The following is a 16,171-nucleotide window of genomic DNA, read 5'->3' as shown; positions in this document are numbered from 1 at the left end:
ACACACACACACACACTCTTTTTCTCAAATTCAAATTCAACTTTAATTGCATGACTGGATATTAGCAGTTGCTGCAAAACCAAGTCTAGGGCACAATGTAAAAAAACAAGACAATTAAAAGACAAAGACACACTGTACATAAATCAAACATTGATCAACCAAAGAATAAAATAATTACTCTAATAGGGCAAATGGAAAACATAAAACCTACGCAAAAACAAATGTGGAATATTCTAAACACATACATGAGTGCAAATTATGCAAAGTACACATACACAGTACACTGATTGACAGGGCTATCATTAGGCAGCTGTTTTCTCACTGACATGATGGCAGTAAAGTGCATTTGTTTTGTACCTTTATCTTCACCCAGCTAGGGCATAGACTTTTGAACAAGGAAATTAAAAAAAGGCTTCTTGTCCTCCATGTGTCCTAATTGACAACGTTTACATCCTTTATGTTCTCTGAGCAGCCATGTTTTCCTGTAACAGCTAATCAACTGCTACACCTTGTCTGCTGAGTCTGATTTCCTTTTATTGAACTGAAACTCTTTGTAATAGTAATGTGCATTTCTTTGAGTTGTGTGGCTATGTGAGGGGCAATGATGGGTTTAGCTGGTGTGTCTGTGCCAGCTGTTGGGACTGGGTAATTGACTGGTTTCTGCCGTTCCCATAAGCCATACTGCCGTCCTTCTATCTGCTGACAATCTGTTGACAATCTGATACCCTCCTAGTTCTGCAGGCCATTCTGTGGACTCCAAGAATGATTTTGTCTAATTTAAGGTGGAGTAAAGATCCCATATGCATGGTTGCTCTTTGAGGTCTGTTTGTTTTCAGATTGCTAATGTTAAAAGTGTAGAGTTTTCTGCAATTGACATTTGATGATTCATTTTGGTGGAGCTGAATGCTAAGTATAATTGCTGATGTCTAAACAGTATAAAACAATAACAACAGTCTGTCTGTATGATGTTTTTACAGTGTTTTGAGCTCCAAGTACAGCAACTCTACCACATAATTTTCTGTGATTTGGGAATGAACTACTTCTTTAAAGTAAATGCCCCTGCTATTACAGCTTCTCCTCTCCACTAATACAATGTTTGTGACAAAAGCAAATCCAGGTCTAGTGGCTGCTGTTACCAGAATCCCGGCTCTGCTTTTACTGGAGTTGCTCTATAAAGTCAGCTGCTCATTTAAATGCATTAGACGGCATTAACGATGAGATATCACCTGTCTGCCCTGGACAAAGTATAAAAGGGCCATTAAAACTAGAGTGCCCCGGATGCCCTCGCATCCATCTAGCACAGACTGAATCACAAAAGCAGAGTGGGAAACAAATAGGTGCGGGTATCACGAGTAATGTGGGTGAAAATACAAATTAAGCCGCAGCTCAACCATTAACATTAGTTAGACTTAATCATGGCCTGATGGAAAATTAAGCTGTGATGCTGTATAAAACGGTTGACATTAATTACTTTTATTAATGCTTTACTTATTATTCATATTGCCTATGAACACTGTCCATGAGAGTGAGCCAAAGTTCAGACAACATAAAGTTACCCTCGATCCAAAGCTATAAACAAATCCAAGCTCTTGAAATAAACATTAACTGCACCATATTTTCAGCGCGTATAGGCTCTTAATGAACCATTGGATGCATATGAATACACATTTTCCATCCCTTGTTTTTATCGCCCTGTCGTTCTTTCTTTGCAGATAACAGTATCCTGTGACCCGGTTTCAGGCACCTCAGGGTGCATCTAGGTGTTACTCACTCACCTGCTGGCGACCTGTCTCTCTCCTCCATGGTCCTGCATCCGCTCGGCGAGCAGAGCTGATGCGCTCTGATCCGCTGGGGTCTGCGGGGGAAACGATGGATGGATCTCCTCGTTTGGTGGAAGTTATCGATCAGTTATAGGCCTAGGTGCTAAGAACACCGTACAGTTCCATTAAACACACCAAAAACCTTGCAGTTTCAAAGAGTGACAAAGCTCGGATGAGGTTCCGTCGTTGCGCTTTGCCCTGTTCTCGCCCCGAGACGATTCCCGTCCTGTTTCTGGAGATGCTCTTCAGTTTGTGACTTTCTTCGGAGGCGGATTAAATCAAGAGCATCATCTGATGCTGGATGCTGAGCTGAGGACACAGGCTGGGATCCCTCCTCTGAGCGCCCACCATCTCAACCTGCCAAGCAGCGGGAGGAGGGTGCGTGTTTATCTTTCGCTCCTCCAGTGGTCCGCATGACCCAGTTCAGCACCACATACACACCGAGACGGACCCATTCATTCACATCCACACAGGGGGGCTCAACAGATCTCTGCTCTCTGCAGCGTGCATGGACCAATCTCCATGCCCCCAGTCTCTCCAAACTCTGCGTCTTTGCTCTCACTGTCGGCTTGTCAGTCTGTTTTGTCCGTCGGTCCGGCGGGACTCTGGGATTGAGGAGGTAGGGGGTTTGGTCTCAGATGTTTCTCCTCTGCTGGTCCTACCAGTCAGCTCCCTCATTGTTCACCGTCTCCACCCTCTGGCAAACTAAATACGCTCACGTGTCCCGGGTCCTAGCGCCTGGACGCTCCCCATCCAACCATCCAGCCTCACTGCGTCCGTGAGCTTTTTTACTTTTGATTCATGCGCTGAAGGACCGAGCTGCTCCACTCTTGCATAATTCAACAGCTTATGGCCTCAAGTACTTCACGCGGTGACTTTGCCAACTGTCCTTATTAGGTAACAGCGAGGCAAGACTTTCAATTAATTCACTGCCCTGGCAGCTCCAACCTTTTACTGTACATGTTTAACAACAGGCCTCCTGCCAGGCGTGTTTGCCAACCAAAACAGATTGGACTGAGAAAACAGCATCGGGATAACCTGAACGCATCATCACCAAACACCACTGATCAGATGGGCTGAGAGAGGTGAAATGATTGGAGGCTGTTTTACATAAATAAAGATTGTTAATGACGTTAATTGGTAAATATTTTACTTTCTCCCATCTTTACCTCAAATCAGACCCCAAAACTCACACAATAACTTCTTTTTATGTCTATGTTTTTCTTTCTTGCATATGCTTAAAGCTATGCAGGTCAGGCTCCTACCCAGGCTGAGATATGAAGATAAGCTGTTTTCAAGCAGTCCATGATTAGGAAGAAAGCTAAAAAAAAGAATTAAAAAAAGATTAAAAAAAAAGTCAGTACAGGGGAATATGATCTTCCTGTTTCCTGAAACTAAATAATTTGACCCGGGGTGTTTTTTATCCTTGATGAGGAGGTGGGTGGATATTGAATAGCTGCATCTTCAGCACCTCTTTGAGGCATTCAGGTGTCTCACACGGCAGCACAGTTGGGCCAAACAGGCAGTGAGGCGAAGAGTTTCCTCTGGGTTATCTGAGGAAGAGAGCTGTCATAAATCATAATAGTGAAGGTCAAGCACTGTGAGCTGACAGCGGAGAGCACCGAGGGTCAAACACACCGGGGGGACACACACCTCTGAGCTGTGAACAAATAGAGCAGGGCTGCTCCTCCCCTCTCCTCCCTCTCTCACCTCCCCACTCCTTTTTCACACCAGATTCACGTCCTAGTTTTTACTTTTTATGTGTCACCTCAAGTTTTCCAAATCTTGTTGCAAGGGGATGGCCTTGTTTTTTTTCCACTGTCCTCAAATGTATCTTTGTACTTTGTGTTCTAGCTGCCCTATAAACTGCCCTGTCATTGTGGATGGATATTTACACAGGGCCTCAGGCTGAGAGGGGTCTACTGAAATTTGTAGATGTCTTTTGTCGACCACAATTTGATGAAACTATGACTTAAATCTACAAATAAACTAAAAAAGTGTAGCGTAGAAAGCTCAACCCTGTCCTCGACCTCAGGGCATTGGTCTGACCCTCCACAGTAGCCCCTCTGTGTCTTACTGTCACCTTTTCAGTCTCACCTGGCTCCACAAAGGTAGAAATGATTTTCTGACAGCAGTCACAATTGCATTTTTTTACAATCCAAAAACAGAAAAAGCAACTCACAGCCACATCAACCCTCCCCCACCAAATCTTATAGTCCTCTCCTCTGCTGACTCCAAATAAAGCCCTACAATACCTCATCCTGAGCTCCTGTTTCATTTTGTTCTCGTGGCATTTTTATTTTATAGCAAGTTTAGCACAATATGATTAATCTCAGGTTTGTTTTAATGATTATATGCACAATAGTGAAATAACAACACTGTCAAAACTGTCAGAATCCATATGTTTATATATATGTTAACAGAAAACACACACATATCAGTTCAACTAACTACTCTTGCATTATTTATTTTAAGTGTTTCTATTGTCACAGATTCCACACAACAATGCTGAAACAAATCAAAAGATGTCGTTTGTTATTTATTGGTTGTTTTGGCTGTTAGGTCAGTCGGGACTACATTTCCCACAAGGCCACTGGGCGTTCGCGCTTTGCGGTTGGTTAGCGCTAATTGATGACGCCACAAAGATGCGCGCTTAACCTTGTGCTGCAGCAGTGTTGTCAAATGAGCTGTGGAAAGAGTGTAAAAACGTTTCTGATCCTATAGTTAGTCTCCAGCATTATTCGGGAGTCATGAGCAAATATATTTTACCAGTGTCTGTGTTTGGAACAGTGTTTGGATGCGCTGTTCTACTGAAGTGAGTAACTTTTCATTATATGACATAAGGCCTCTGTATCATGATGCAACTGTACATTTTACACTGCATGTGTCACATTTGCTGCTGATACCAATATGCCATTGAGTTCAGACTTAAAGCTTGGACACAATATGTTTAACACTGGTATCTAATGCATAGAAGACATGCATGTTCATAACATTAAGTATTTTCAGAGAGGTGTTGCTTCAAAACATTGCAGCTAGATTGCATTACATTGTCCAGTAGCCTGTTTTTCCTGCCATAGGAATAAACACTTAACTACTAATACAGCCTCCTTGGCTCAGTTGCATATTTGCAAATGCTTCACAAAGGCAGCATTTATAACAAGGTGATTGGATTGGGATGAATACACTGTAAAGTTGTTAATGGCAGTCTGTTCACCCATTCACAGTTAATAAGGCTAGTGTGAACTTAAGCTTCTTTTCTTTTTCCATGTGTTATCTTACTTAATGACATAATGCAACATGGCAGTGATTTACACAACGGCTGACTTCAAGTCAAATCTAGGACCTAATGCATTTGATTTGGTGAAGATCAGGTCCAACACCAAGTCACGACTAAGATTTGAGGAAAAACAAAGAAGCCCTGTTTTGTGTCTGTTTCTATCTCCTGTTCCTCCCCCTCTGTCTACAGTAGTTCTGTCCTGGAATCCCAAATTTGCTGTGTGGTAATTTGATTAAACACATAAATACAACTCATTTGTGCAAGATATAAACAGAAAAACTAAAATAAAAGTCTTAAGAGATAGACTAGACTAGATTTTGACACAGGGACCCTCTTCATGTCTGGGCAATAAAACGGATTAGTTATTTGGTCTATCAAACATCAGAAAATGGTGAAAAATGTTGATCACTGTTTCCAAAAGCCTAATGCAGTGTCCTCAAATGTCTTGTTTTGTCCACAACCCAAAGATTTTCAGTTTACTGACATAGAGGACTAGAAACTAGGGCTGCATGACAGGGTGAAAACATCACATTGCGATTATTTTGACAGATACTGCGATATCATTCACGATTAGTGTGACCATTTTTGCATCAAAAATTCAATTTTCATTGAGAAAACTGTTAAAATCATGATGATGTGCATTTATTTGCGGTCTTAAATCAGATTTTGTAGGCCAGGGTATCTCTGCAGCACTACAGTACTTCATTATTATACTGTTCAGTCTCACATTTGACCTTTTATCAAAAAGTTGCAGCTTCTTGCGATTCTATTGCACTTGGCCATACGTTCAATCGATTGTCTAATTGTTGCAATTCTAGTTTAAACCCTCTTCTCAAGACTTTGAAGGTGTGTGTGCAGAGTTTGGTGACATCATGTAATTACAAACAAAGCTCCCACCTGACAAGAGGTCTATTCAGCCAGAGTAATGAAAAACACCTGTAAAGGGCCTTATTGCATGAGTTTATATTGTGATTTTAGTACAGCATATCCTCAAACAAATTAAATTACATTTTAATTAAATGATCACAAACCAGTTCACACACAGTAAGCCTGGAGTTCTGGGGCTCTGTTGCAGTTGCCCACTTTGCCCTTTTGGTAATTTAGCCTTTAGTGGAGTAATGTTATTTAAAGATAGACAGTAATATAGACCTAGAGTATAACAGGGGCTCTCTAACGTACAGCTAGACATCTTCCTGAATAAATGCACTGGTGAGTCATTGGTGAATTGAGGTTTGAGGTTATATAATGTACTTGTGGTACAAGGTGGACAATAAATATTTTTTCTGGATTAGCTTGAGAGAAATCCATCATACCTGGTTTCAGTGATAAATTAGGAGGTGTTATAATCTCAAGTGTTTAAATAAAATGGCACTGCACTTGGTTTTCTTCTCACAGGACCCACGTGACTGGAGGCCGGTGTCCCAGTAAGGCCATCATTAATGGGAAGACTGTGGTTATAACAGGAGCCAACACAGGCATTGGGAAAGAGACCGCCCGGGAACTGGCCCAGAGAGGTGCGGAGGACATATGAAGTCATTCTGATTTGGTGCAAGAAGACACAACATAGAAAAATCTTCAGCAGTTATCTTGCTCTCACTGACACACTCCTTTTTCCATTCCCACATCATCAGGGGGTCGGATCATTATGGGCTGTCGGGACATGGAGAAGTGCGAGGCAGCTGCGAAGGAAATACGAGGGAAGACCCTGAATCCTCACGTATATGCGTGTCACCTCGACCTGGCCTCCATGAAATCCATCCGAGAGTTTGCAGAGAGAATCAAACAAGGTAAGGCAACACAACATATCACATGTTGAATTGTAGAAATAAAGCACACTCAGTAACAGTTTCTTAAATATTATGTTTATTATCTTGTAGAGGAGCAGCGTGTGGATGTACTGATAAACAATGCAGGGGTCATGAGATGTCCAGCGTGGAAGACAGAAGATGGTTTCGACATGCAGCTTGGAGTTAACCACCTAGGTACTTACAGGCACATTAAAAGTCTATTCTTCTAAACTGTCAGTAAGAAAATAAATGTACATTGTCCTTACATTCTTATAAACTCTCCCTTACTCTATCGCTACCTGATTCTTGATTTCTGTCTTCCTCCAGGCCACTTCTTGTTGACAAATCTTCTGCTAGATAAGTTGAAAGAGTCCGCCCCCAGCAGAGTGATCAACCTGGCCTCACTCGCCCACATCGTTGGAAAGATTGACTTCGAGGACTTGAACTGGGAGAAGAAGAAGTTTGATACCAAGCGGGCGTACTGTCAGAGCAAGCTTGCCAATGTTCTGTTCACCAGAGAGCTCGCCAAGCGATTACAAGGCAAGTCTACTGGCTGTTGCTTATGTGGGCATGTGTGGGAGGGAGTACGGCCTATGTTCTCGTTTGTAATTGGCCATTGGATATATATTTTTAAACAATGCTGTGTGTGTATGTGTGTGTATGTGTGTGTAACAGGCACAGGAGTCACAGTGAATGCTGTGCACCCAGGCGTTGTTGCCACGGAGCTCGGGAGGCACACGGGTCTGCACCAATCACAGTTCTCGAGCTCTGTGCTCAGTGAGTATTCCACTTGCCTATTGGTTTCTGAATTCAGAGAAATCAATAAATGCTTACCTAATGCATATGCAACAATTAGTTTAGGCTGTATAAGCTCTGATATGCAGCGCTGGTCTACTAAGTAAATTCTGTCAAAATACTCCATTATCCACTTTTTAACTGGTTATGAAAAAGTCTCAATTTTAGTCAGATGCCTCTATGTGACCTAAACAAACAAGACAACCAGCAAGAAGGTTTATTATTTCTATATAGTTAACTTAATGCTTGCCACCGGGTTGGATTCGGTCAGATTCTCCTTGAAATCAATGAAACGAGGCAGTAGGAACACTTCCACTTCTGTCCACAGGGGCCGCCAGAATCAGTACAAAATGAAAGTTCCTTATTGCTGCATACAACAGCACAAGTATTTTCAGCAAAATGTATCCAAAGTATCAAAAGTACTCTCTGACTGTTATACTATGATTTTTTAAAATATATATTTATTTAATAATCATTAATTGTAATTAATAATCCACAATGAGTAAGAAACATTTCACTGTTGTAGTTGGTTGCGGTGGATACAATTTTTTACAATTTCATATGGTATACTGGGTAGTTTCATCTATAACATTGGAATTTGTAAGCTCATTATATGTTAAATCTTCATGTGTAAAGTAATTAGTATATGTAGCTGTCAGAAATGTAGTGGAGGAAAAAACATTTCCCACTGAAATGTCGTAGTGCTGAAGTAACATGAAATTAAAGTAAAGTGCAAGTACCTCAAATGTTCACGTTCCACCACTGGTCTTGCTTCATGCATTCAGTACAGGAGCATGTAATACCTCAACTGAACTTAAAACAACAGTGACCAAAGTCATTGTTTTCAAGGTTTTCCCTCCACAGCCGCATCACCCCAACCACCTCGAGAAAAATTATATTGCAGTTCAAATAAAAGTACACCAGTGCTACCAGTGTTGGTGCTGATGCAGTACCCATTCTGGGAATCAGTGAATATACTTGTTGTTTATTTTATTCCACAATGAGTATTTTTTTAATTACATGCACTCAGAGGTAATAAAAATCCTCTGATGTTAGGAGAACAGCATTTGTTGCTGAGATCATTTACAGTCAATGAAGAAGATAATAAAAATCTGCAACATGTTCCAGATTTAGATATGAACAAATGTAATTGATGCACAGTCATTGAGTGTTTCCTTTCGTCATAACCCATAAATAACAACATGAATCCAGTTAGTTCTTGGATTGATACTTGATATTGGCCAATTAAAGTACTTGTTTTTGGATCTAACAGATAGTTAAAACAGCGGTTGAGTTTAAATCAGCAAACCTGTGGTCTCCACCAACCCCACTACAGGTCCCTTTTTCACCATGTTGGTGAAGAACCCAGAGCTGGGGGCCCAGCCCAGCGTCTACCTGGCTGTGTCCGAGGAGATGGAGGGGGTGACGGGAATGTACTATGATGTGATGACAGAAAAGGAACCGGCACCGCAGGCCCTGGATGAGGAGGCAGCTCGCAGGCTGTGGGAGGTCAGCAGCAGGCTGGTGGGTCTGGAGGAGGAGGGACAGTCCGCCAAATCAAACCCACCAGCAGAAGGCCAGAGCAAAGTCACACAGGCAGACCCAGCGCAGACACAAGGACAGAGCCCAGGACCAGCTGTCAGTGCTGTGGGGCTGTAGGTCTGCTCTGGCCACTGGGCCAGCAGAGGATAATGGACCTTTATGGGTTGAGCTCTGCCAGACTCACTGGAACAATTAACTGTCTGAGTCTGTGATTCTGGTTGTCTGTATAATGGCCGTCTTTTGTACATGCCTTTATGTTCCTGCATCAGGACATTTACTTTAAAACGTGTATAACAAACAAACCTTTGACAATGGACTCTCAGCTCTGTTTTTAAAGTGAGACTATGTGAGTTTGGAAAGAAACAATAGCTCTTCCGTTCTTTTATAAATGGAAAGTTGAATTCAGTGCACTCTTGAATACACTCAGGGGCCTTACTTGGTCTGGTATGACCAGTAGCTTAATAAACTTTAAATAGATGTTGCTTTTTAACTGACATTAGTGAGTCAGTTTGTTTGTTTTGTTGACTTTATTAGTATTCTGTGCTTGTGCTACCATCAGACAACTATTACAAGTTTGAGCATTTACCAGTAAAAAAGTTACATTGTCTCACTAAGTTGTTGTAATAATTCAAACACAGTGGAAAACTGATGACTGAAATGCCAAAATCCAGTGCTTACAAAGGCAGAAATGTATTGAGATGTATACAGTGGTTGAGGTTGAAACTGGTAGAATCCGAAAACAAAACGGAAATAAATAATTTTAAAATATTTTGGCTTTTTTCATTTGAAAATTCAAAACCTCACACACTTTCAAAAAATGTGTTAACTTTTGTTTTCATGCCAGCTAGAACTTTAAAATCACATCACACATAAGCACAGACAGTATTTCACATAGTGACAGCAGGAAGATGGGTGAATAGACTTAGAAGTTGAACTTGAATAGAAATTTGAGCCATATATGTGTTTACAGAGTGAGGCATTCTTATGCAGTTCTGTTGTGACAGAGAGCGCCATCTGGCTGCCAACTAGATTTAAAATACAGACTGCTATAGTTTTACATGTTTTTTACATTTCTTTGTACATGCAGTTGTCTTGAGCCTTTTATTTAGTTTACTTAAACCTGCTATTAAAATCAGTTTGCATAAACTTGACATGTTGCTTGACTTTGAAACATCTGCTTTTATATCAGTTGTGTGAATGTTGCATGGTAATTCAATGCAGGTTGCACTGGACTGCAAATCAGCCAGGGCCATATAATACAGTACAATACAGTATTAGACAGTCTATGGTCAGGACTTACAACTGCCCCCCATTATAATAATATAAAAACTCTGGCAATAAAAGCAGAACAAATATTTAAAACTAATTACAAAGAAAATAGCTAAAAAACACATTCAAAGGGTAATAATGTGTGTGATTTGTAGCTGAAATGTGGCAATGCATCATTTGAAGAAAACGCACCCGTCTAAAACCATCTGTGTATAAAAAGCATAAGCATCTGTTATCATTAATTCTAAGTTTGTGCACTTTTATTTTTTTTGCTTCTGAGTTTTCTCTTGTTTACCCTCTTGAAAAACAAATCAAGTTACAAAAGCACTCATCTTACATTTCTGATCCTCAGTGCAAAGAAGAATATCCATCCCAAAAGTATTTGAGGGATCCATTGCATAGGGCTTTTTCCAACAGTAAATCCCAAAGTACAGATCGATACGGGGCACTCTCTGCACTAATGCACACTGATCAGCATCTGCCCTGAAACCGTAAACTTTGGATCGTTTATTTCAGTGTTGGTTTACCAGTGGAGACCCTCCCTGGAGCCATCCTAGAAGATGACGGTTATTGTAGATGAGCTAGAGAGTTATCACTGGGTTTCCTTTTGCTTTACAGCTTGATAAAGACTTGATAGTCCCTAGAGCGTGGATCTCAAACCGCCGGTGCATGGGTCATTTACAGCCCTCCATACCCCTCCCTCTGGCCCACGGCATGATGTCAAAAATATAATATAATCTGGCCCGCAAGATTATTATTTTTTAAATAATTTTTTAGAGTTGTTTCATTAAATTGTCTGCGTACTTCTGTTTGCACACTCGCTTGGCTTGAATTGTCCCTTGAGGGCTGTATAAAGTATTCAAAATTACATTGAATTGAATATCAATTTAATCTGCCCTGTCATACACAGTTAAAATAAAAACACAATCGTGTATTCTATTCTATTCTGACTCCAAAAATGTATTTCGTTTGGTGCAAAAATAATGGCAAAGGTCAAAGGTGCCTGCAAATACATGCAAAGGGTTCATAAGAAGAAAGCTTTGAGGCTTTATTTGATATGATGCTAGTAATGGAAATGTTTTCATAATACTGAGCTTTCTTGTAGCACTTGAATGTTGAAGTGGCCCTCCTGTGAGATGATTTTCTAAATGTCAGCCCTTCTTTATTTCTTTGTTCTTCCTACTGAGATACACTGCAGTGCACTCAATAATCAGGCAAGAAGAAGGCGTTTAACCAACCATAAAGTAACATCACAAACATAACTGAAGCGCAAGGTGGCAATACCACTCTATTACAATTACATATGTCTTAAACATACAAGAATAGGTTTGGATATCTGTGCTCTTGAACACACCCCGGACGGACTTCATTGCCCATAATGCATCGCTAAAGGACGACGAAAAAGTAGCGTCCAAGGTACAAACAGTTCCTACTGAGAAAAACACCGAATAAAAGTAAATGTGCCCCTTCATACGGAGATAAGTGCTCCGTGTTCAGGTCGCGTTTCACCTCAGAGGAGTCAGCGCTGCACAACCAGTTTGTTTGTTTCAGCAGGTGAGTTAATACGACAGCAGCTGTGTGAACTTTACACGTACAGTTCTGACAGTTAAAGGCTATCGGTACAGAAAGCAGCAGACTCACTTAAAATGAGTTTACAGGTATAGAAACAACAGAAACCCCCCTCAGTAGCCTGCAGTACGGTAGACTGTTACTCTGTGTCGAGGCCCATAATGATGTCAGTTGATTCAACGCGATAAAGCCCTGTGGTGCTTTGTTATGAGGCCAGTGATATTAGATTATACTCTCCTTTGTTTGGTATCTGTCTGAATGTCTTTTGTTGGAGCTGTCGTACATGACTTGCAACCCTGATCTGCTTTAAATCAGGAGTTAAACCACAAATATCATGACATAGCATGTGCACACAGTTGCTTTAAGATAAAAGAGGTAAAATGGGAACAGGTAGAGTCTTATCAACAATAACTGAGAGGCAGTAAAAACTAAGGTTTGAATTTAAATATGTGACAATCAAAAACATTATTAGCTTCATCAAACTGCTGCAGAGGGCTTTTGTATTTTAAGGTGTTTCTGCTGTTTCTTTGCATTGACAGATTGGTCATTTATTGCATTATGATTATAGTAATGTAAGTGTGTTTGCATTTGTTTGACATGCATTATTTATCAGCATGGCAGAGACACAGAGAAAAGCAGAGCTGCTGCCCGAAGATGTTGGTACAGATGACTGCCTGACATCGTACAAACACATCTACAGTCCAGATTTACTAAAGTAAGCATGCAACATGTGTTTTTGGATGTATTTCCCATTGCCTTGAGTGATCTTTTGGCTTTACTGCATTCACACAGTTAAAATAATAAAAGAAATGTTGACATGCTTTATAGTGTGATAAATGCATGAAGCGACTTTTTGTGGGTTTGTACTTTATTTTTCAGAGATCAGGTTGCCTTTATCACAGGTGGTGGATCTGGAATTGGACTCCGGATAGCTGAAATCTTCATGAGGTGAGATTTCTCCATGACGCACCCAGATCTTGCAGAAATATCAATATGTAATCAAATTTCACTTCTATTATTATATTATAATGTCACATCTTGAAGAAATATAATCAATGCTCTGTCAGCATTATTTCATTACTGTGTTACTCTAAAACAGTAAAATGAGTGAGATAGTATGTCGGTGTACTTTAAACCTCTTGCTTGTGTTATCTGACACTCAGACTTTCATAATTTTGCTTGTGTGTCAGAGTTGAAATAGTTCAATAATTTACTCATGTGGCAGAAATAGTTATCCTTTATCAAAATGAGCAGCAGACCTTGTAACTGGTTTTGTTTGTGTGCCTGGCTCCCTTTCATTATAAATTACTCACAATCAGCATTCATGAAGACATTACATAGTCATGCTATAATCAACACAATACAGCATGTGCTCTTTAGTGTTGTCTCTTTCCACGTTGTTACATGTCTTTATTTTCTTTCAGACACGGCTGCGACACAGTGATTGCGAGCAGGAACTTGGAAAAGCTCAAAGAGGTTATTCCTCTTACATAATTTCCATAATCTAATTTAAATTCTATGTCATGCACTGTAACTAAATGTTAATGTGTTGGCCTCATGCAATATGATTGTGTCTCTCTCCAGGCAGCTACAAAGCTGTCTGCTGCCTCAGGACGCCGCTGTCTCCCTTTGTGTATAGATGTGAGGCAGCCTGAGAGCATCGCAGCTGCTGTGGACGAGACACTGAAGGAGCTGGGCCGCATTGACATCCTCATTAACAGTATGTGACCTCTCCTAAAAATATGTTTAAGTGCTGAAGATAATTTGTGTGTGTGGTGGGAGCTGCTTTGTTATTAGACAGTGCATCCTGCCAACATTGAAAATAAAATGCAAATACATTTTAAAGTCGCTGCAGGGTGAATAAGAGAATATGTACTTTAAACAAAGGTCAAGTGTGAAAGGTTTTGGTTTAATCATCAACTTTTCTGATGCTGCATCTATCTTTATCTTCTATCTTTGCACCCTCGTCCCCTCTACAAACTTTTATGTCACAACGAGATTATTACTGTAGTTAAATGCAGATCATCTATGCAAAGTGATCTCTATTTCATCAATATCTCCCATAGTTAATGCTACTGTAACTTTAATGAAACATTAACCAAAACTCAATGGAATATTCAACTCCTTTGCCTGTCTTGCATAGGATTTGCATTCAACAGTGTGTCATGATTGTATCTTTGGTTTGGTTTTTTGACAGATGCTGCTGGAAACTTCCTCTGCCCGGCTGCGGCCCTCTCCTTCAATGCCTTCAAGACAGTAATGGAGATTGACACTATGGGTACATTTAACACTAGCAAGGTGGTTTTTGAGAAGTGGTTCCAGGTACAGTACTGTTTCTATCTGTGTGACACAATGTTTCTCATAAATACATAGCTCAGGATGACGATAATACTGTATCTGCAGGAACATAATTGGGTTATTGATCAATAACTTTCAGTAAGATTCACTTTCTGCAATTCACTCTGGTCTCCAAAAGAGGACAGTAAAGATCACAGATTACTGAATGCCTCCTCATTTCTAAATGGGCTTTAAACTGCTGCCTCTGATCTCTGAAGCTGATTTCATCTTTGCATTGATTTTGAGTCCCTCATCATTTTTCTGTGCAGGATCACGGTGGCAACATAGTCAACATCTCTGCAACACTCGCATACAGGGGGCAGGCCCTCCAGGTGCATGCTGGCTCTGCTAAGGCTGCAAATGGTAAGAGCTTTTTATTTTTTTTACCGTTATGTAATGAAATTCAAAATGAGAATCTAATGACTCAGTGTCGCACGTCTTGTCCCCAGATGCCATGACTAAGCACCTGGCTGTGGAGTGGGGGCCCAGTGGGGTGAGAGTCAACAGTGTGGCTCCAGGTCCTGTCTCTGGCACAGAGGGTTTCCGCAGACTGGGTAAAGATTTAACATAATATTGTCACACTAACTAATTAATAGGTTATATATTTACCAAGCAGTCCTTTTATAATAAGCAATTGTTTGATCTGTTACAGTAAGCAACAATTTAATACACAACCCTCAGAAATAGATGGGACCTTTTAGGACTAATGTTGTTTAATAATACCAAAGTCAAATATTCATTACATGGATTATGTTTTTGTAATTTATTATTATGAATCAGATATCTATTTTCTCTTCCCTGTACTGTCATCACCATCACTGGTATCCCCAGTGAATTTCACTGTGGGGAATATCACAAATTAATAACAGAAGTAGAAAGGGTGTGTTGATGCACACACACACACAAAAAAAAGCAAACAACACTTTTCATCAAAAAGATTGCCTTGGAATTACTAAAACATCACAGTTCACTGTACGGCGGTAATTCCCAATCAATTACTTGTTACAGTTACCCAGTGGGTCCTTCTGCAGTTGCCAGGGGGAACGTGGAAAAGCTGAACTAATTAACTCCAATCACTCAAATAAAAGATAAAAAAATAATACTATATTAATATATTTAAAATGTATCCATGTTTGTGTTAAGGAAGGAAATTGAATGTTTTTTTTGTAAATTTACAACAATCAGCAGGCTGCCCATCGACCTGAATCAGTTGTAACATTAACACTACATGTTGCTGTTGAGAAAAGGAAATCTAATGAATAAACAGCTCAGATTGTTGAAATTATCAAATAAACAATTTAAAGAGAGAGTTGTTATCATATCAGCTTAAAGGTTCAGTGTGTGACATTTAGGAAGATCTATATGCAGAAATGGAATAGGTATGTTTTCATCAGAATCAGAATCAGAAATACTTTAATAATCCCAGAGGGAAATTATTTATTATCATTAGTGTATAATCACCTGAATGTAGGAATCGTTGTCTTTTCGTTACCTTAGAATGAGCCGCTTTTATCTACAGATGCCACCGTAATTTCTACACTTACACCCTCCATGGCCTGTTCTCATTAGTCGTCAAAGACAGACGCCAGTGGTGTTCACTTAATTGTAATCTGAAACTTCACTGCTAGATGTCACTAGATTATACACACTGGTCCTTTTTAAAGTAATAGATAAACAGTTGAAATGTTGGCTTAACATAATGGATAAACAGTTGAAATGTTGGCTTAACATAATGGATATTATGGACATATTTGGAACATAATGGACTGTGC

At 40.1% G+C, this 16,171-nt stretch overlaps 3 protein-coding genes across 4 annotated transcripts in view; 2 read left to right on the top strand and 1 right to left on the bottom strand.

Moving 5' to 3' along the window:
* Positions 1-2,650, bottom strand: part of si:ch211-183d21.3 (serine/threonine-protein kinase SBK1) — a 13,599-nt gene extending 10,949 nt beyond the window's left edge. Inside the window, exon 1 of the mRNA XM_035672338.1 lies at positions 1,776-2,650. Coding sequence (XP_035528231.1) covers positions 1,776-1,813 — 38 coding nt within the window. The 5' untranslated portion in view covers positions 1,814-2,650. The remainder of the gene's footprint in view (positions 1-1,775) is intronic.
* Positions 2,651-4,467: 1,817 nt separating this feature from the next.
* LOC118335135 (retinol dehydrogenase 13-like) lies at positions 4,468-9,992 on the top strand. The gene is made up of 7 exons (XM_035671344.1): positions 4,468-4,635; positions 6,496-6,614; positions 6,732-6,887; positions 6,978-7,082; positions 7,215-7,427; positions 7,563-7,664; positions 9,019-9,992. Exons 1-7 carry the CDS (start codon positions 4,571-4,573, stop codon positions 9,339-9,341), a joined length of 1,083 nt encoding a protein of 360 aa, XP_035527237.1. The 5' UTR covers positions 4,468-4,570; the 3' UTR covers positions 9,342-9,992.
* Positions 9,993-11,886: 1,894 nt separating this feature from the next.
* Positions 11,887-16,171, top strand: part of decr2 (2,4-dienoyl CoA reductase 2, peroxisomal) — a 5,349-nt gene continuing 1,064 nt past the window's right edge. For both annotated transcript variants that reach the window (XM_035658430.1, XM_035658438.1), the window contains exons 1-8: positions 11,887-12,047; positions 12,676-12,777; positions 12,942-13,010; positions 13,487-13,538; positions 13,647-13,782; positions 14,260-14,384; positions 14,669-14,762; positions 14,849-14,953. In XM_035658430.1, the coding sequence (XP_035514323.1) occupies positions 12,677-12,777; positions 12,942-13,010; positions 13,487-13,538; positions 13,647-13,782; positions 14,260-14,384; positions 14,669-14,762; positions 14,849-14,953 (682 nt within the window). In that variant the 5' untranslated portion in view covers positions 11,887-12,047; position 12,676. The remainder of the gene's footprint in view (positions 12,048-12,675; positions 12,778-12,941; positions 13,011-13,486; positions 13,539-13,646; positions 13,783-14,259; positions 14,385-14,668; positions 14,763-14,848; positions 14,954-16,171) is intronic.

The sequence above is a fragment of the Morone saxatilis genome, unplaced genomic scaffold (assembly GCF_004916995.1).
Source record: "Morone saxatilis isolate NCDOM2014 unplaced genomic scaffold, NCSU_SB_2.0 Contig1, whole genome shotgun sequence".
NCBI lineage: Eukaryota > Metazoa > Chordata > Actinopteri > Moronidae > Morone > Morone saxatilis.
This window is presented reverse-complemented; position numbering and strand designations above follow the sequence as displayed.

What these genes read in the sequence shown, in the direction of transcription:
- LOC118335135 (XM_035671344.1), top strand. Translation starts at nt 4,571, where the DNA reads ATGAGCAAATATATTTTACCAGTGTCTGTGTTTGGAACAGTGTTTGGA. An exon ending in GGATGCGCTGTTCTACTGAA is followed by an intron (nt 4,636 to 6,495) that starts GTGAGTAACTTT and finishes TTCTTCTCACAG; the next exon opens with GACCCACGTGACTGGAGGCC. An exon ending in CCGGGAACTGGCCCAGAGAG is followed by an intron (nt 6,615 to 6,731) that starts GTGCGGAGGACA and finishes CCACATCATCAG; the next exon opens with GGGGTCGGATCATTATGGGC.